At 37.0% G+C, this 22,103-nt stretch overlaps 1 protein-coding gene across 1 annotated transcript in view; it reads right to left on the bottom strand.

The window, feature by feature from the left end:
• Positions 1–4,448: 4,448 nt before the first annotated feature.
• The window catches only part of LOC144364800 (antigen WC1.1-like), a 76,918-nt gene continuing 59,263 nt past the window's right edge, over positions 4,449–22,103 (bottom strand). Inside the window, exons 17-23 of the mRNA XM_078015883.1 lie at positions 21,517–21,558; positions 21,113–21,427; positions 20,858–20,890; positions 20,308–20,445; positions 19,897–19,992; positions 17,886–18,032; positions 4,449–4,567 (exon numbers count right to left, since the gene is read on the bottom strand). Coding sequence (XP_077872009.1) covers positions 4,449–4,567; positions 17,886–18,032; positions 19,897–19,992; positions 20,308–20,445; positions 20,858–20,890; positions 21,113–21,427; positions 21,517–21,558 — 890 coding nt within the window. The remainder of the gene's footprint in view (positions 4,568–17,885; positions 18,033–19,896; positions 19,993–20,307; positions 20,446–20,857; positions 20,891–21,112; positions 21,428–21,516; positions 21,559–22,103) is intronic.

The following is a 22,103-nucleotide window of genomic DNA, read 5'->3' as shown; positions in this document are numbered from 1 at the left end:
ACCCTTCTTACCCAGTAAGTGGCCCTCTGTCACTGTAAACTGCACAGTGGTTGCTTGGGGCCCAGGTTCTGTGGAGGAGGAGGAGGACATGCTACAACTCTCTGGATTCTGGCTTCAGTCCTAAGACACAGTTCTTGGTTGGAAATCAATATGTCAGGCCTAAATATCAAGATAACATTTCTGTTTATCTGTGAATAAGCTGAAGTTTGTGGAGCTACTTTTTCTCATAGCACTTTATTTTGAATGCTGTTGGCTTGTGCTGAGAACGATCATTCTTATCTGAGGAAATTATTTGTTTTATAATATCCTTAACCTACAACTCAGTCTTGAAAAATTGCCATAAAGTTGGTGCCACTTTCTTTTATTTATTCAACTGGATTAATATTGTTGTATTAACGTTTTAAGTATGTGTGTTTACCTTAATTCTTTTTGACATTCCAGAAAAAAGTTAATCCAAAACAATTATTTTCTTGATAGGACTTTTCCTAGAGATTTTACCAAATAGATAATTTTAGGAGTAAAATTTACAGTGTATGTATCCCACTGGTAAGTCACAAATGTTCTTAAACTTATAGAATGTATCTTATAGATACATTTTTAAAGGACTTCTAAAAACGTTGTTTGAAATTTCTTGGTTTTTATTTTTATAAATGTGTCAGAGTTTCAAAGTGTATTATTTTTCAAAGCCATTTGGTTTTACTTTAGTGGATAGGCTGTAAAGTGACTGGAAATTTTTATTTTTTTGGTACCAGGGATTGAAACCAAGGTCGCTTAAACACCGAGCCACATCCCAGCCATTTTCTGTATTTTATTTAGAGACAGGGTGTGGCTGAGTTGCTTTTGTTGAGGCTGGCTTTGCACTCACATTCGTTCTGCTGGAGACTTTTGAACTGCTGGGATTTCAGGCATGCACCACTGCTCTGGGCTATGACTGGGAGTTTTTCCTTTTAAAAAGTGGGCTTGTCCTTCGTGGGGCTTCCAGATGGCCTTTCTAGCCTTGGCTGTCACAAGAGGCACCAGCAAGACTCAACACACTATTCCTACTCTCCTAAGTTGCTGCTGAGCCAAATCACATCTTGCAAGAGAAGGGAGATCAGAAGAGGGCAGTGAGGGAAATTGGTGAAGAACTTGCCTGTGTCCCTCCAGGGACTCCATAGAAAGTATAGTCATGCCAGCTAGTTGTGCCAGCCCTGCTCTCTCTAGACACCACAGCCATTCTGAAAAGGTGACACACCCAGAATCAGCCAGGGCCGGGCCAGCATGGGTGTGCTAATACACCATCCACACAGATAATGTCCTGACACATGCCCCATACTCCCAAATTTGCAGCTCCATAGGCCCACTAGTCTCAGGCCACTGTTTTTGGCTGCTTTTTTGCTATGGGAATTATAATTTTTAATTTGAATTAGACCCCAGGTTGGATTCATCCTAACTGGCTTCAGATAAGGGTGACATGACTGTCTAAACTTGTTTCTCTCAGGTCAAACTATCATTCACTCCTTGAACCCATAACTTTATTGAAATTAAATTAATGTGTGGGACTATCAAAATCCAAGCCATAGAAAAAGGACACCAGCTTCTTCAGTAAAATGGATATTAATCAGACCAATTTCAAACTAACAAAGATATTATTCAGTTTTCAATATTGAATTTCTAGGAAAGCAAGACTAATTTAAAATGAATAAAATTTATCCAACTACTTCATTTCTGAATTACAGGTCTAGAATATCAGAAAATACTTTACTAATTATGGGTCTTACTAACTCTAATGGCAAATACTAACTTCAGTGTTGTTCCATATTGTTTAAATTTTCTTAAGAAATCATATCCAATGGCAACCAACAAACTCGCTAGACCATGCTGAAATGTCTCATTTTTCAAGTACCCACCCTAGTAAAGAAGGATAGGAACAGTTGCATTTTATCCAGATATACATTAGTTTATTGCCCCCATCCCCCACATAAAAATGTTTGTCCTTGCTTCCATCAACCTCAAGTGGGTAAGTGACATCACAGAGCTTTTTATCAGCTCACTTTCTATTACGTCTTTCTTTTTTTTTTTGACCAAAAATAAAACCAGTTGTTGTTTTGTGTCCAAAATACTTGTTTCAAATTATAGAATAGTGATTATTTTACCACAGCACTGCACATGTGAGAATCCAGGTACATTATCTTGAAAGGGGATATGATCAGTCTGTATACAAGTATTGTGTTTATTTGAATAAAAGTGAAAAGAACAACCCCCAAATAAAACAAAATACAGATTTGTAAAAAGAGTCTGATGTGTTTAGACATAGTTTATTATTGCTTACAGTTGCTATTGCTTTTTCCTAAAATGGCTGTAAGTGTATATCTAATGAGGTCCAATAATGAAGGTAGACCTCCAAGTGTGGAGACGTCATAGTCTAAAGTAAGGCCTTTAAACTTTCTAATATAGCTAAATGATTCCCAATTCTGAATTATAGAATTGCATGGGAAGTTTTTGAAAACAATAGCTGTACATATGGTTCATAAATTTCAGAATCATTTTATTTTTTATTTATATATGATAGCAGAATGCATTACAATTTTCATTACACATTATATTACTCTCCCAATTTTTCATATCTCTGATTGCATACAAAGTATATTCACACCAATTCATGTCTTCATAAATGTACTTTGGATAAAGATGATCATCACATTCCACTTTTAAAGTAACTTGATATTATGTTAGGAAAATACATTTTATTTTTTAATAAAATATTCAAGTTATAGAAGTAAATAAAACAAGATTCAGGTAGTCAAAGGTCAAATGCTTTCTCTCATACGGTAAAACTAGAGAGAAATAAAATTCAAAATGGGGGATCCATGAAAATAGAAGAAAGTTCAGTGGAGGAGTGGACGAGAATTGAGGGAAACATTGGAGGCACATGAAATGTGAGGAACTGCAGGATTAAATTGACCAAATTATGCTAAGTACATATATGAATATATGAGAGTGAATTTAATCTTATACAAAGAATGAAAGAAAGAAAGAAAGAAGAAAAGAAAGAAAAAAAGAAAGAAAGAAAAGGAAAGAAAGAAAGAAAGAAAGAAAGAAAGAAACAAGGAAAGAAAGAAAGAAAGAAAGAAAGAAAGAAAGAAAGAAAGAGCACAACAAAATATAAGGTAGAATAGTAGAGACAGGGCATCAGGAGAAGGGAGGAGAAGAAGGAGACTAGAAGTACTGTGGATGGTAATAGAGCAAACTCTATTAAGTGCAAAAGTGAATATGTCATGATAAATCACAGTATTATGCATAACTATAATGCATTAATAAAAACAGAAGTGGCTGGGGCAGTAGCTCAGTGGCAGAGCACTTGCCTACCATGTGTGAGGCACTGGGTTTGATTCTTATTACCACATAAAAATAAATAAATAAAATAAAGCAATGATGTCCATCTAAAACTACAAAATTATTTTTAAAAATACAAACAAAAAATCATTAAGGAAAAGAAAGAAATCACAAATATGAGTAAATATAATCTTGGTTTAAACTTATTCAGTTAGAATGGAGATGTGGAAACATTCATTTATTTGCAAGCAAATACCTGAATTTTGGAAAATTTGCTATAGATGACAATGGGTCTCTAGCATAGAGAATTTCAGAGTTTGGCATGCTTACTCAGTCCTTTCCAACTCAAATAAATATGTGAGGATGGTCTGTGATGGGAATAATTCACAGTAAATACAGCGACTTAGAAATATTTTGCAATTCTGGTGGTTAGAATTATTGGTTGTTTAAACAAAGACAACCAGAGAAAGAAGTAGAGTAGAGATAAGGAAAAGTGATACAAAACAATGGTATTTAATAATAATATTGTAATTTTATGAAGAAACATGAGACTTAGAGAGTTGTTGAATAACAAGAAAGGAGAAGAAACCATTGGAGTAAAAGTCTAATAGGCAGTAGTAGAATCTAGTTATTGATATTTTATAAAAATCATGAATAATTAAAATAAACATAGCCATTTACCATCCATCTTATACTCCTCAATCACTAAATGTAGGTTTTAGTCAGCATGAATGGGATGTTTTTGAATATTAAGATAGGTGTTTACTAAGTTAATTTCCTTAAGACCGAGTTCTTAGTTCAGGACTGCATTACAGTTTTATACTGTTCAAGAGAAGAATAAACTTCTGTTCATCTAAAAGATCAAGTGTATATTGTGGGGGATCCTATGTGAGATCCATTCAGTTTTAACACTGAATTTTCAGAGGTTGCTGGGGGTGAATGCATTTAAATTAAGAGAATGACACTGATATTTGAGGCTCAGAGTATTTATTGTAATGAGAAACTTTTTAGTAATGAATGTAGAAACTTTCTAGTAATGAAGAAGACAGAACTCTCTTTAATCACGAAACAATATTATAAGGAGTTATCTGCAGACTTGGTTACACAAAACACAAAACAAAACAAAAAAACCACTACAAGGTGTTAGGCTCAACATCATCATATCCAGGGTCTTCTTTTCTCAGGATGAATAAGGATGCTGTCTCTTCCATGTTATAATTGTCAGCTTCTTTGAGAGACTGAGGAGAGATGCCTGGAACAGTAAGAGAATCTTGATTTTAGTGGTGACAAATATGACAGTCCAGAGTCTTCTTGCAAAATGAAAAGACTGGTAGAGTGGCTAGAAAATATCTATGGGGAACCAGTACTTTTCTGGAAGGGTTAATAGAGTTATATCACATTGACCATGTCCTATGCAAATGTCTTGATTTGAACAGTTAGAAGGAGAATGAGTTAAAAATGGTGAGGAGTGGAAAAGAGATTCAAGTGCTTTCTTGCACACCAGGCTGGTCTGATTCCTTAAGCATTCCAGGTAGAAGATGACCTCTCACAATTCCTCCATACCTCAATAAAATACCACACTTTCTTTCACAGTATTCATGACAACAACTTGGGTCCAGATGCCAAAGAAGGGCAGATTAACTAAATTCAATAGTTTCCTTTTCTCACAGACCACATGAGCAGGCAAAAGTGGAAAGCTCACTTCTAAAATATGACACTATATGTTATTTCAAACAATAAGAGAATTATTCCTTCTAGCATGGGAAATTTCAATATCTTTACTTAAGGCTATTGTACCTTATGGATTAAAGTGGGAAATGTTAATGAAAATAATTGGTTATGTGCTTCATTAAAAATAAATTTTTAGCAAGGCAAGGTTGGTTCAGCACATGTGAATCAATAAATGGCATCCATCACATAAATAGAATTCAGAACATAAGTTATATAATCAACTCAATAGATGCAGAAAATAATTCATCAACAAAATTTAGCATCCATTCATGTTAAAAATCTCTGATGACACTAGGGATAGAAGAAAATTATCTCACTCTTATCTTATAATTCTTGTAATATTAGGTATATCAATTAGGAGGAGGAAATTGAATGGATATAATGAGAAAAAATTCAAATTATCTCTATTTGCAGATGCATGATTCTATACATAGAATCTCTTTCAGAAGAGTTTTAGTGTGGATTAATAAATACAGCAAAGTAGAAGGATACAGGATCAACATATAAAAATTAAAAGTTCTTCTATATGCCAATAGTAAAACCAACCAAAAAAATGAAGGAAAATATTCCATTGAAAATAACCTGAAACAAAGAAATGAACAATAACAACAACAACAACAACAACAACAACAACAAAAACACATGAAAATAAACCTAGCTAAAAAGTTGAAAGACCTCTAAAATAAAACTATAGAACATTGAAGAAAGAGTTTTAAAGAAGACTATAGAAGATGGAAAGGCATCTGTTGTTCTTCAATAAGCAGATTTAATATTGATAAAATGATTATACAACCAAAAGCAATCTATAGGTTCAATCAGTCCCAATCAAAATATCAATGACTTTCTTCACAGAACTGAAAAAGTCAGTCCTAAAATTCATATGGAAGAATAAAAGATCCAGAGTAGCCAAAGGAATCCTGAGAAAGAAGAACAAGGCTGGGGCAACAAAATTCCCATGATCAAATAGTGCTGCAGAGCTCCACTAACAAAAATAAAATGGCATTTTTATGAAAACCAACAGGAAAGTCACTGGACTAAAAGTCACTGGACTGAAAGTCACAGAGATAAACCCACACAGATGTAGTCATCTGATGCTTGAAACAAACAGTAAAAACATACATTGGAGAAAAAAATGGATGTTATGGTTTGGATGTCATGATGTGTATTCCAAAAGCTCCTGTGTGAGAAAATGCAAGAGAAGAAACAATTGGATTGTAAGAGCCTTAATTCAATTTTTGCATTATTCCCCTGATGAGAATTAAATGCCTGTTAACTGAAGGCTGGCGGGTTGTGGGTTGAGGGGGTGGGTCCCCGAAGGCATGGCCTTGGGTATATATTGTCTTCTGGAGAGTGGAGTCTGTCTCTTCTTCCTGATCACCATGCAGGCTGCTTCCTTCTGCCACACTCTTCCACCATGACGTTCAGCCACACCTTGAGCTTCAATGAATGGAGCCTACTATTTGTAAATAGATACCTTTGAGATTTTGAGTCCCTGCATAAATCTTTTCTCTTCTACAATTGTGCTGGTTGGGTCTTTTAGTCAAAGAAGTGAAAAAGCTGACTAAAGGAAAGGCAGCAGAATAGAATAGACATTATTATTGCTGTATGTATTTATGTGACTGTATGACCAATGGGATTCTGCAACCTGTACAATCAGAAAAATGAGAAATTATACCCCATTTGATTCAAAGGTATGAAATGTCAATATCATTGTAAAAAAATAAAAATAAAACATTGATATAAGGTAAAAAAACTGACTAAATAGACTTTTTAACAAATGGGAAAACACTAGGAAAACAAGATATCCATATGTAGAAGAATGAAAGCAGCTCCCTCTGCTTCACCCTGCATAAACATCAACTAAAATGGATCAGAGGCCTAGTAATTAGACAAGAATATTTACAATTGCTAGAAGAAAACATAGGGCCAACTCTCCAATACACAGGCACAAACGGTGTTTAATAAAACTCCCAAAGCTCAAGAAATAAAACCAAGACTCAATTGGGGCAGCTTCAAATTTGAAAACTTCAAACAGCAAAGGAAACAAGATGTTGAAAACAGAACCTGAAGAATGGGAGAAACTGTTGCCACTTATTCTTCTGACAGAGGATTCATATCCAGAATATGTAAAATCAAAATAACTCAAATAACCCAGTCAGTCAATGGGCAAGTGTTCTAAACAGATACTTCTCAGAAGATGACATGAAAATGGCCAAGAAATATATGAAAAAACTGTTCAAAATTCTTAACAATAAAGGAAATGAAATAAAAGTGATGTTTCATCTCACCCCAGTTAGAAAGACAAGATTCAAGATAAATAATGATCATTACCTTGTTTTAGGTTATTGTGAACTGAATAGTTTTCCTGATTTTAGTCTCAGCAGATTCATTATTGGAATATTGAAAAGGTATTGATTTTTATAAAATATTTCATTTTTTTAGTTGTGGTTGGACACAATATCTTCATTTTATTTATTTATTTTTATGTGATCCTGAGATTGAAACCTGGGCCTTGAATGGGCTATGCAAGTGCTCTACTGCTGAGGCACAACCTCAGCCTGAAAAGGTATTGATTTTTGAATGCTGATTTTGTATTCTACTTTCCTGAATTTGTACATAAGTTTTAGAATTCTTCTGATGGTGATGTTTGAGTATACTACATACAGGATCCTTTCTACAGGAAAGAGATAATTTGGCCTCTTCATATTTGTATTTCTTTAATTTCTTCTCTTGTCTGATTGCTCTGCCTTTAGTTTAAATAACTATATTGACTAGGAATTGTGAGAGTGGATATACTTTTCTTGTTCCTGATTTCAGAGAAAATATTTTTTAGTTTTTCTTCATTCAATAGGAATTTGGCTTTGCATTTGCTATACATAGCCTTTAAATGTTGAGGTAACTTCTTTCTATCCCTAATTTCTTCAGAAGTTTTAACATGAATGGGAGCTAAAATTTATCAACGGGCGGGCCCTGTGAACTCAAGCCGACCGCCGCCCACACGCGGCAGTGAGTTTAGGAGCAGGAGCGGCCTGCCTGGATCCCCGCGAGCTGGCTCTGTGAATCGCAGCCGGCGCAGGCCACACGCTGCATTGTTCTTGGGAACCATTGCTGCCCGCCTGGACCCCCTCGGGCGGGCCCTGTGAACCCAAGCCGACCGCCGCCCACACGCGGCAGCGAGTTTAGGAGCAGGAGCGGCCTGCCTGGGTCCCCGCAGCCCGGCTTTGTGAACCGCCCACACGTAACATCGAACTTGGGAGCTGTTGCTGGCTGTCTGCCTGTCCCCCCCCCTCCCCCGGGCTGGCTTGGTGAACCTCAATCAGCCGCTGCTCACACGGCGCAGTGAACTTGGGAGCCGGCGCTGCCTGCTTGGCTGCTTGGGCCCCGCAGACCAGCTCTGTGAACCGCCGCTGGCTACCGCCAAGCGGCCGCTGCCTACACCCTTGCAGTGAGTGGGGGAACAGGCGCTGCCTGCCCGGCCCCGAGGGCCCGACTCTGTGAACCTCCTCTGGCAGTTTGGAGCTGCAGACGACCACCCTCCACCTGCCAACCCAGTGCTGCAAACGACCCCTGACCAGCTCTGCAAAAGGCCCCGCCCACACAGCTAACAGCAGGAATGGAGACCCGCCCAATCCGGGAGGAAGTACCGCTGCACAGTGATTGACTCCCGCCTACTGAGAGGAGAAACTTGGCCCGGTGGGCATAGCTCCACCCACTGGAAGAGCAGTTAATCGAACTCTAGGACTGCATTTATAAAATTTTTTTTTTGGTGCTGTCTTTTTAAATGTTTTTTAATCCATCTTATTTTATTTTATTCTATCTTTTAAATCTCATTTTCCATTTCTACTATTATTATTTTTCTTTAAATCCCTTTTAATCTTCTATTTTTTTCTATCCTTCTTTTCTCCTGTCTTTACATCTCTTTTTAATTTTCTTATTCCCCCTTCCTTGAATTCTACCTGCTTACTCTTATTCTCTTTAGTGACTTCTACCCATCCCTTCTAATACCTTTCCTCCCAAGCTTCAAATATATTTATAGGAGTAAACAGTAACTCAGCAGTCAAACAGAACAAGAAACAATATGAACAGCATGAAAAAGCAAGGAAGAAAAGGAGTGCAAACAATGCAGGGCAGCCTAAATATTCAGGAGGATATAGAATCACCAGAAAAATGGTCATATAAAGAACTCATGGAACACCTGAGACAGATGGAATGGAACCTTAAAGAGGATACAAGACAGCAAATTCAAGCAGCGAAAGAACACATTGAGAATGTATTACACAAACAGATAAAGGAAGAAGTTAAGCATCTTTATCAGGAGATAGAGACTATAAAAAAGAATCAAACTATAATCTTAGAAATGAAGGAAACTATAAACCAAATTAAAAACTCAAATGAGAGTATCATTAATGGAGTGGAGCAAGTAGAAGCTAGAACATCAGATAATGAAGACAAAATATATCATCTGGAAAAGAGGCTAGCCATCTCAGATAGGCTGGTTAAAAATCATGAGAGAAGCATACAAGAGATATGTGATAATATAAAAAAACCAAATTTAAGAGTCATTGGGATAGAGGAAGGGATAGAGATTCAAACAAGGGGAATGAGTAATCTACTAGATGAAATAATCACAGAAAATTTTCCAGAATTAAAAAAGGAAACAGATATACAAATTGTAGATGCATACAGGACACCGAACATACAAAATCACAGTAGACCAACGCCAAGACACATTGTTATGAAGATATCCAATATACAGAACAAAGAGAAAATATTAAAAGCTACAAGAGAAAAGAGAAAGATTACATTCAGGGGTAAACCAATAAGGTTAACAACGGACTTCTCAACTCAGACGCTGAAAGCGAGAAGATCCTGGAATAACGTATTTCAAACACTGAAAGACAATGGATGCCAACCAAGAATTCTGTACCCAGCAAAATTAAGCTTCAGATACGACAACGAAATAAAAATCTTTCACGATAAACAAAAACTAAAAGAATTTGCAGCCAGAAAACCAGCGTTGCAAAGCATCTTGAGCAAAACACTTCACGAGGAAGAAACGGAAAACAATAACCAAAGCCAACAGTGGGAATTACCTCAGTAAAGACAGACGGAGGGGGGAAAACTAATCATGGTGAAACAAACGCAATTAAAAAAAAAAAAACGAGATAAATAATCAAATATGGCTGGAAGTACAAACCATATATCAATAGTAACTCTAAACATTAATGGTTTAAACACTCCAATAAAGCGACATAGGCTGGTAACATGGATCAAAAAAACCAAATCCAACAATATGCTGTCTCCAGGAGACTCACCTGACTGGAAAAGACATACACAGGCTGAAGGTGAAAGGTTGGGAAAAAATATACCACGCACACGCTCCTCGCAAGCAAGCAGGGGTGGCTATCCTCATATCGAATAAAATCGACTTCAAGACTAAGTTAATCCAAAGGGATAAGGAAGGACATTATATACTGTTAAAAGGAACCATTAAACTACAAGACATAACAATTATCAATATTTATGCACCAAATAATGGCGCTTCGAAGTTTATAAAACAAATTCTCCTCAGTTCAAGAATCAAATAGACCACAACACAATAATTATGGGTGACTTCAACACACCTCTCTCACCATTGGACAGATCCTCCAAGCAAAAGTTGAATAAAGAAACTATAGACCTCAATACCACAATCAATAACCTAGACTTAACTGACATATATAGAATATACCAACCATCATCGAATGGATATACTTTTTTCTCAGCAGCACATGGATCCTTCTCAAAAATAGACCATATATTATGCCATAGGGCAACCCTCAATAAATATAAAGGGGTAGAGATTATACCATGCATTTTATCTGATCATAATGGATTGAAACTGGAAATTAATGATAAAAGAAGGAAGGGAAAATCCAATATCACATGGAAAATGAACAATATGTTACTGAATGATCAAAGGGTTACAGAAGACATAAAGGAGGAAATCAAAAAATTCTTAGAGATAAATGAAAATGCAGACACAACCTATCGGAATCTATGGGACACAATGAAAGCAGTTTTAAGAGGGAAATTCATCGCCTGGAGGTCATTCCTCAAAAAAAGGAAAAACCAACAAATAAATGAGCTCACACTTCATCTCAAAGCCCTAGAAAAGGAAGAGCAAGACAATAGCAAATGCAGCAGAAAGCAAGAAATAATTAAAATCAGAGCGGAAATCAATGAAATTGAAACAAAAGAAACTATCGAAAAAATTAACAAAACTAAAAGTTGGTTCTTTGAAAAAATAAACAAGATTGACAAACCTTTAGCCATGCTAACGAAGAGGAGACAGAACTCAAATTACTAACATAAGGGATGAAAAAGGCAATATCACAACAGACGCCACAGAAATACAGAAGACAATTAGAAACTATTTTGAAAACCTATATTCCAATAAAATAGAAGATAGTGAAGACATCAATAAATTTCTTAAGACATATGATTTGCCCAGACTGAGTCAGGAGGACACACACGATTTGAACAGACCAATATCAATGGATGAAATTGAAGAAGTAATCAAAAGACTACCAACCAAGAAAAGCCCAGGACCAGATGGGTATACAGCGGAGTTTTACAAAACCTTTAAAGAAGAATTAATACCAATACTTTTCAAGTTATTCCAGGAAATAGAAAAAGAGGGAGTCCTTCCAAATTCATTCTATGAGGCCAACATCACATTGATTCCGAAACCAGACAAAGACACATCAAAGAAAGAAAACTACAGACCAATATCTCTGATAAACCTAGATGCAAAAATCCTCAATAAAATTCTGGCGAATTGGATACAAAGACACATCAAAAAAATTGTGCACCATGATCAAGTAGGATTCATCCCTGGGATGCAGGGATGGTTCAATATACCGAAATCAATAAATGTAATTCACCATATCAATAGACTTAAAGATAAGAACCATATGATCATCTCGATAGACGCAGAGAAAGCATTTGACAAAGTACAGCATCCCTTTATGTTCAAAACATTAGAAAAACTAGGGATAACAGGAACTTACCTTGATATTGTAAAAGCTATTTATGCTAAGCCCCAGGCTAGCATCATTCTGAATGGAGAAAAATTGAAGGCATTCCCCTTAAAATCAGGAACAAGACAGGGATGCCCTCTATCACCACTTCTATTCAATATAGTTCTCGAAACACTGGCCAGAGCAATTAGACAAATGAAAGAAATTAAAGGCATAAAAATTGGAAAGGAAGAACTTAAATTATCACTATTTGCAGATGACATGATTCTATACCTAGAAGACCCAAAATGGTCTACAAAAAAACTACTAGAACTAATAAATGAATTCAGCAAAGTGGCAGGATATAAAATCAACATGCACAAATCAAAGGCATTTCTGTATATCAGCAACAAAACCTCTGAAATGGAAATAAGGAAAACCACTCCATTCACAATATCCTCAAAAAAATAAAATACTTGGGAATCAACCTAACAAAAGGGGTGAAAGATTTATACAATGAAAACTACAGATCCCTAAAAAGAGAAGTAGAAGAAGATCTTAGAAGATGGAAAGATATACCCTGTTCATGGATAGGCAGAACTAACATCATCAAAATGGCGATATTACCAAAAGTCCTCTATAGGTTTAATGCAATGCCAATCAAAATTCCAATGGCATTGCTTGTAGAAATAGAGAAAGCAATCATGAAATTCATATGGAAAAATAAAAGACCCAGAATAGCAAAAGCAATTCTAAGGAGGAAGTGTGAATCAGGTGGTATAGCAATACCAGATTTCAAACTATACTACAGAGCAATAGTAACAAAAACAGCATGGTACTGGTACCAAAACAGGCGGGTAGACCAATGGTACAGAATAGAGGATACAGAGACTAATCCACAAAGTTACAACTATCTTATATTCGATAAAGGGGCTAAAAGCATGCAATGGAGGAAGGATAGCATTTTCAACAAATGGTGTTGGGAAAACTGGAAATCCGTATGCAACAAAATGAAACTTAATCCCCTCCTCTCACCATGCACAAAAATTAGCTCAAAATGGATCAAGGACCTTGATATCAAATCAGAGACTCTGCGTATGATAGAAGAAAAAGTTGGCTCTGATCTACATACTGTGGGATCAGGCTCCAAATTCCTTAACAGGACACTCATAGCACAAGAGTTAATAGCAAGAATCAACAAATGGGACTTACTTAAACTAAAAAGTTTTTTCACAGCAAGAGAAACAATAAGAGAAGTAAATCGGGAGCCTACATCATGGGAACAAATTTTTACCCCCCACACTTCAGATAGAGCCTTAATATCCAGAGTTTACAAAGAACTCAAAAAATTAGAAAATAAGACAACAAATAACCCAATCAACAAATGGGCCGAGGACCTGAACAGACACTTCTCAGAGGGGGACATACAATCAATCAACAGATACATGAAAAAATGCTCACCATCTCTAGCAGTCAGAGAAATGCAAATCAAAACTACCCTAATATACCATCTCACTCCAGTAAGATTGGCAGCCATTATGAAGTCAAATAATAACAAGTGCTGGCGAGGATGTGGGGAAAAGGGTACTCTTATACATTGCTGGTGGGACTGCAAATTGGTTCGGCCAATTTGGAAAGCAGTATGGAGATTCCTGGGAAAGCTAGGAATGGAACCACCATTTGACCCAGTTATTGCCCTTCTTGGTCTATTCCCTGAAGACCTTAAAAGAGCGTACTACAGGGATACTGCCACATCGATGTTCATAGCAGCACAATTCACAATAGCTAGACTGTGGAACAAACCCAGATGCCCTTCAATGGATGAATGGATTAAAAAAATGTAGCATTTATACACTATGGAGTATTATGCAGCACTAAAAAATGACAGAATCATGGAATTTTTAGGGAAATGGATGGCATTAGAGCAGATTATGCTCAGTGAAGCTAGCCAATCCCTAAAAAACAAATACCAAATGTCTTCTTTGATATAATGAGAGCAACTAAGAATAGAGTAGGGAGGAAGAGCAGGAAGAAAAGATTGACATTAAACAGAGGCACGAGATGGGAGGGAAAGAGAGAGAAAAGTGGAATTGCATGGAAATGGAAAGAGACCCTCATGGTTATAAAAAACTACATAAAAGAGGTTGTGAGGGGAATTGGAAGAAAAATAAGGAGAGAAATGAATTACAGTAGATGGAATAGAAAGAGAAGATGGGGGGAGGGGGATAGTAGAGGATAGGAAAGGTAGCAGAATACATCAGTCACTAGTATGGCATTATGTAAAAATGTGAATGTGTAACCTATGTGATTCTGCAATCTGTATTTGGGGTAAAAATGGGAGTTCATAACTCACTTGAAACTATTGTTCGAAGTATGATATGTCAAGAGCTTTGTAATGTTGTGAACAACCAATAAAAAAAAAGGAAAAAAAATTTATCAAATGTTTTTTCTTTATCTACTAAAGTGATCATGTAATTCTTATCCCTAGATGTATTTTTTTGGTGAATTAAACATATTGATTTGCATATGTTGAACTACCCTTGCATCCCACTCACATGAAACCCACTTTTCATTCCATACTATCTTGTTAAAGTGTCTTTGAATGTGCTTTAATAATATTTTATTGAAAAATTTTGTGTCTGCTTCATTCAGGGACATTGGTCTGTAGTTTTCCTTCTTTGATGGGTCTTTGTATTGCTTTGGTATAAGAGTAATACTGGCTGTATAGAATAAATTTGGAAGTGTTTCCTACTTTTATATTTCATTGAATAATTTGAGAAAGATGGGTAAAATTTCTTTCTTAATAATTTGATAGGACTTCTTTTTGTTGGAGGACTTCTAATTGCTGCTTCAGTATCATTGCTTGATATAGTCCCTTTGTGTTTTCTATATTTTGCTGCTTTGATTTCTACCTAGTAATTGGTTAATATCTTCTAGATTTTATAGTTTTAGTGCAAATTTTCAAAATAGTTCCTAATGAGCCTATGGACTTCTGAAATGTTTTTTCATCTCTAATTTTGTTTATTTGGGTCTTCTCTCACTTTTGGTTATTTTAGCTAAGGAGAGAGCTGTACTATCAAAAACAGCATGGTACTGGCATCAAAACAGACATGAAGACTAATGCAATGGAATAAAAAAAAACACAGAATAAGCTCAAATAGATATTTTCATCTGATACTTGACAAAGAAATAAAAGCCTTACATTGGAGAAAAGAGCCTTTCTTTTAAAAAATGATTCTTGGAAAACTGGATATTTGTATGTAGAAGGATGAATCTAGTTCCATATCTCTCAACTGGTACAAAGGTCAATTAAAATGAATCAAAGACCTAGGAATTAGGCCAGAAACTTTGTTATTGACAGAAGAGTATAGGGTTACTATTCCAACATATTGGCATAGGCTCCTTATCAAGATCCTGAAAGTTCAAGAAATAAAACTAAGAATCAACAAGTGGGATGGTATCACTTAAAATATTTCTGCACAGCAAAGGAAATAAGAGAATGAATAGAGAACCTATAAAATGGAAGAAAATATTTGCCAGCTATTCTTTTGACAGAGGATTAATATTCAGACTATATAAACATCTCAAAAAGTTAATACCTAAGAAGCACTTATTCTAATTAATAAATGGGCAGTAAAGATAAACAGGTGTTTTTCAAAAGAAGTAATACAAATGACCAAGAAATATATGAAAAGCTGCTTAACTTCTATACAAATCAAGGGAATGCAGATCAAAACTAAATTTTTATGTCATCTTGTCCCTGTTAGAATGGCAATCATCAAGAATATATATAATAATAAATGCTGGAGTGGATGTGGAGAAAAGTACTCATTCATTTTGGGCAGCACTGCAAATTAGTAGTCACTTTGGAAAACAGTATAAAAAGTTCTCAAAAGACTAGGAGTAAAACAACTTCATGACTATGATACTCCTTGGTTTTATCCAAGGAATTAAACTAAGCATACTGGAGTATATTGACATATCAATGTTGAGGGAAGCACAATTTACAATAGCCAAGTTATGGAAACCGCCTGGGTGTCCCTCAGCTGATGAATGCATATAGAGAATGTGGGAAAATTTTACTCAGCCATAAAGGAGAATTAAATTATGGTATTTGCATATAAATGGCTGGAACTGGAGAACATCATACTAAGGGAAATATACCAAATTCAGAAAGTCAAAAATTGAATTTCCTCTCTTATTTGCAGAAGTTGGAGCAAAATAAGGCATGAAGGGAAAGAAAGGGGTAGAATTCTGGATTAACAATGACTCATGAAAGCAAAAGAGAGATCAGTGGAAGAGAGTAAGGGGGTTGATGCAAAGGGAGAAAAAAATAAGAAAATGGAGGAACTGTAGAATGAAATCAACCAAATTACGTTAAAGATAAATATAGCATGTTAAAGTATATGTGTGTATGTATATATAATTGTAGATATATAAAACTAATTTATTAAAAAACTATAAATTAACAGAAAGGAGATAAGTAGAGGAAGGAGAGAAAAAGAAGGGAGAAGAAAAAAGTGGAATATGGGGAATTAAAATGAAGAAAACTTTATTTTGTGGGTGTATAAATAGTTCAAAATGAACACTTCTATTATGGAGAAATATAATGCACTGATAAAAATGAAAGAATTCAATAAATAAATGTTGATGAGGAGGTGAGGATAAAGAAATACACACACATTCATGGTGAGATGGCAAATTAGTATGTCAACTTTGGAAAGCAGTATGAAGATTGTTTAAAAGAGTAGGAATGCAGCTACCATAAGACTCTGCTATTCCACTTGCTTATATCTATCAAAAGAGTTGAAATCAGCATAAAACTGTGACCCAGGTATATCAGTGTTTATAATAGCTGAGTTTATAGTGACCTAGTTATGGAACCAGCTTAGGTGTCTCTAAATGAATGAATAAATAAAAAATTACACACACACACACACACACACACACAATACCCACAAACACACATAACACACTTCTATTCAGTCATAAAGAAAAATTAAATTATATCATTTGCTGGTAAATAGGTGGAACTGGAGAAAATCATGCTAAGTGAAATAAGCTCAGGATGATAAGACTTTAAACTTTTCTCTCATATGCAGAAGGTATATAGAAGTAAGAAATAAAAAGAGAGATATTAGGAAAATAGAAGCAATAACAATGGATTAGAAGTGGGTGGAGGGGAGGCATGATGGGGAGAAAATGGATAGGATCTTTGAAATGAAATTCTCCATTTATGCTCTCTGTGTGCTTGAATATATCACAATGAATGTTACTTTTATGTATGAATGTAATGTTCTCACTACAAAAACAATAAATACATAGAAAGCAGACCTGTTGATTAAGAGAAGGTAATCAGGGGGAAGGAAAAGGGAAAGAGGAAGCATTAGACATTTAAATGGAGCAAATTATGCTATATGTATTTATGAATAATCAAAATTAATGCCACTATATTGAATAACTATATTGCACTAATAAAAACACTAAAATGCTCTCCAAATTACTTCTCACATGTTTAAAGACAAGAATACTGGATGTTCAAACAGAGGTCTTGATTTTCTTTGTGAAGAGTGTAACAAAGCCACAAAGTCTCTGCAGTTCATACAGATATGTATCGATCCCAAGAGCAGTGTGTGCAGACAGAGGACACAATATTTACCTCCTTTCAGAAGAAATAAAATAGCTTCAATAAACAGAAAAAGGGAAGAGATGACATCATCTTGGTTTACAAGGCTACTTAGAATCTTGTAGTAAAGGAAAACTGATCATTGATATGTCCAAATCCATCTTTACCATGATAATAATGCAAGACCACTGGAGACATAGTTATCCATTTACCTGTCTGAGAACACCTGGCACCACCTCCCTCTTCTGAGAAAAAATTCTTCTCCCTAATTCCAAAGGAAGAAGGAATTTCAGGAACAGGTATCTCTTCAGCATCATCATAACCACTGCTTGTGGCAACTGCATGCTGTCCTCCAGGTTCTGAAAACAGGGAATAAGGAGAAAGAGCAAGATATTTGTTAGTCTTGGTGATGTCTTCAGTCTGTTCTAATGAAGAGATTCTATGACATTCTCATAGCTGAGAAATATAGGTACCATATTCCAAGGCTTTCCCAAAGGCATACATTTGATGTCCATATTCTTAGATCATTTAAATCATCTAAATATTTCAATGTATAAAATTCAAGAATATTTTATTAACATGTCATGCCAAAAACATCAATAAAACTTATGTTGTAAGTTTTTTCTATAGAGAGAGAGAGAAAATTTTTTTAATATTTATTTTTCAGCTCTTGGCAGACACAACATCTTTGTTTGTATGTGGTGCTGAGGATCGAACCCGGGCCGCATGCATGTGAGGCCAGGAGCTACTGCTTGAGCAACATCTCCAGCCCCTGTGTTATAAGTTTAATGTACTCTTTTCAGGCATAAAATAAAGAGTTGTAAAATATGTATGTGTCAGAGATTGAGGGTAGTTTCATCAGGAATAAGGAGAACCCAGGCTGTTCATATGGCCTCTGAGGCAATGGAGACACAGAAGTCTGGTTTTCTCTCTCCCACAGATAGGCTATTCTACCAATTTGAATCCCAGGAGGCATGGGTTTCAACATCCTCTAGTGCTTTGCTGTCCTTAAAATTTGATTTTAAAGAGCACTCCTGGACATACCTCATCCTAAGAACTCTCCATTTTTACCACTTGGGGAAGGTCCATGATGTCCTCCTTTCTTAGGTCATTTTTAGAGAAGCTCTTCCAATGATTGATAAGTACAGGCATCACACACACTCCTTGTGTTCTAGTGATTATGAAGGTCATTTATTTTGTCTTAGTATTCCATAAACCACAAAATAATCCATGCATCCCTGTATTTCAGATCAAATCCATATGTTCTCTTTCACAATAGAATTTGTGAGATGATCAAGTTCAAATGTTCTTTTTAAAGTTATGGCCTTGGATTTTATAATGATATATTTGAGGTGTATCTGTGACCATATGGAAGTATCTATGGAAACCAACAGATTAGAATCTCATCTTTCCCTTTCTGTATGACAGAGTGGGTGGAGAAAAAAAGTAGTTGTGAACCTGAAGGAAGAGACCCTTCCCATCCTAATCATAGAAAGGTCTTCTCAGATGATAACCTCCTGCTCACTCCCACCATCCAGGGGAAGACTTGTCTCTACTACCTGGGGAAGGTTCAGGGTCTCCATTCTCCTCACTGTCCCCTGTGTAATAGGGTAGCTTAGTTGCTGAGCCATCATCAGATATAGTTCCTAGTAGGGAGAAAACATCATAAACACAGGAGGAGGTACAATGTCATGGTTCAGAAAAAATTTAGAAGCTTCATCCTTGTAGAGAAAGGGCTTAGAGCTCCTGCCTTAGAAGGATGCTGATAATTGTTATAGTGGTCCAGGAACATTCCTAAAAGTTCTTTTTCTAAATAGTTGGTCCTCAGGTTGGTGGTATTTGAAAAGGTAGAACCTTTAAGTTGTGAAAACTAGTGGGATGAATGAAGTTGTTGGGTGCATCCTCTTAAAAAGTATTGTAGGATGCTAATCTCTTCTTCTTTCTCTTAATATTCTGGTCACTATGAGGTGAGGATCTTTGCTCTACCACATGCTCCCAGCATGATAGGCTGCCTTACATTGGCCAAAAGCAGTAAAATATCTGAAAATGGAAGCCAAATCAAACTTTCTTCTTTATAATTTGATTCCCTCAGACATTTTATTTCAGTAATAGAAAGCTACCAAATATGCCACGTGAGGTTGGGTTAGTCATGTGATTTTTGCTTATTGAAGATTCCCACACTGATAGCAAACTCATGCAAACAAAGGAGGCTATGGAACACACCTGGGCTGTTCAGCAGGCTCTCCTTCTCTGGATTTATGGGGTAATCTATCTCCTGGTACAGGACCTCATCAACAGCATCTTCAAAAGTGGATAAGGCTATGGAAAGCAGAATGAGTTCAGACATTGCTCCTAGAAGTCTTTCCATTACCAACAGACCATGGGATAGAACTATATTTCTGTCCACCCCCCGGATCTTAAACCCAGTCTCCACTAGCACTGCCCACATGGAAAATCATCATATTTGAGGGCTCCCTTTTTTAACCCAGGATGAATTCATGCTTTTTAAGTCTCCAATCCATGGTAGAGAAGGCAGTTTTTCATACAAGGAGAACAAGACTAAAATGTGTACTTAAAAAAATTGGCCCAATATTCTCATGTATACTTTCAGGTCACAGAATCCCCAAGTCCCACCTTGGCGCTGTGCTCTCCATCTGAGCAGCTGAGTTACCAGGATGATGAGAACAAGAAAGAGAAGGGCTCCCAGGATCATGCAGAGGATCCCAGGTAAGGAGAAGATGCCAGGGACAGGAGCTGAGGCTGAACTGGTGCCTGGAGAAGAAAAAGAGCCATGAGTCTTTAGAGAGGACCATAAGCTCAGGAGAACCCAATTATCACTTGAGTCCTCAGGACCATAAAATCCCTAGTTCGTATATTATATATCATAAATCTCAGGATAAAACCACCCTAGATCCTGCTCTGGGCTGTGTCAACTATCTTCTTAGTCTGGTTTTAAGGGATTTCTATAAATTTAATGCAAGTGAGGCAGTGGAGCTCCCTGAGTGTTACAATTTAACACAAATGATGGCTTCTTCTAACACCTGATCATCAGGCCTACTGTAATATGACCAGAGCATTGTAGACTCCATAGTGCAGAACTCTGGAAATCTGCTTATCTCTTCTATTACTGGGTTTAGAGTAATTTTTTTTTAAAAAAGCAAACAAACAAAAAAAATACACTTACTTCTCCTGGTGGGGCGAGTTGTTGTCCTTTCACCTGGGGAGAAGAAAAGGAAAATAGAATCACTGCACTGTTTTGGTCTGGGAATGTCTCTGGGTCCCACCCCCAACCATTGGCACATAGTTCTGTCCCAGATGCCAGGAGATTGGGCACAGCCTTCCAGTTCCAGGGATCAGGGCAGCAGGGCAACCTGGGAAGCCCTTTGGATGCAAACACACTGCTTCAACCCTGGCTCCCTCTCCTGGTCCTGCTACTCACCAGAGCACCTCACACCAGCGTCCTCCTCATGCTTGCAGTCACTCTGTCCCCAGGGTGCTGCAGCACAGGCCCACAGGGAGGGCTCCCTGCCCCTGCACTGCACCTCGTCCAGCCAGATGCTTCCATTTCCAGGGCCAAATGCAGCCTCCCCTGGTGCTTCCAGGGCAGAGCCACAGCCCAGCTGCTGACACACCACCTCAGCCTCTGCCAGGCTCCAGGAGTCATCACACACAGTGCCCCAGGCGCCTTCATGCCAAACCTCCAGTCGCCCTGAGCACTCGCTGTCTCCTCCCCTGAGTCGGAGCTTCTCTTTGTCTGAAAAGGCAGCAGCACCTCAACTTACTCCCTGGTGGGAGGAAAGGAGCCCCTGGAAGCCATGGGGAAGGTGGGAGGGGATGAAGTACCTGTGCAGGGCGCAGTGGATGGACAGCTCTTGGGTCTGTTTCCTGCAGGAGCAGACAGTGGGGAAGCACTAGTAAGTGACAGGTGGGGAGATCCTGCCCCCAGAAAAGTCTCTCTAAGATCCTGGGCTCAGTTCAGGTGACAGGTGGAGATAAGGTGCTTCAGAAGTAGTCTATTAGACTGGGTTACTGCAACATTCATTCCCTGTAGCATATTCCTATCAGCAGCTGAAATTATTTTTATCAATTTACCTGTTTTAAATGCCTACTATGTGAAAAAAATACAAACATGATAATGCACATTCTCTTATATGTACACGAAAACACACTCAGACACATGTTACCCAGAAAGAAAACTCCTCTGGACAGGAGACTTGCCTCATTCCCTCTGTTCCTCCTAATAGGACAATGCCTCACATGTTGAGTGCATTCCTTAGAAATATATATGCGTGACTTTCTACGAATGGTATGAACATTGGCTTGATAAATATTTAATGATTAAATAAATAGATGAGTAAGATGTGCAGGAAAATACTTTTTGAATTCTTTCAAATCCCAAAGGCAATTAAAGAAATGTAAATTAATGTCAA

The sequence above is a fragment of the Ictidomys tridecemlineatus genome, chromosome 6 (assembly GCF_052094955.1).
Source record: "Ictidomys tridecemlineatus isolate mIctTri1 chromosome 6, mIctTri1.hap1, whole genome shotgun sequence".
Taxonomy (NCBI): domain Eukaryota; kingdom Metazoa; phylum Chordata; class Mammalia; order Rodentia; family Sciuridae; genus Ictidomys; species Ictidomys tridecemlineatus.
This window is presented reverse-complemented; position numbering and strand designations above follow the sequence as displayed.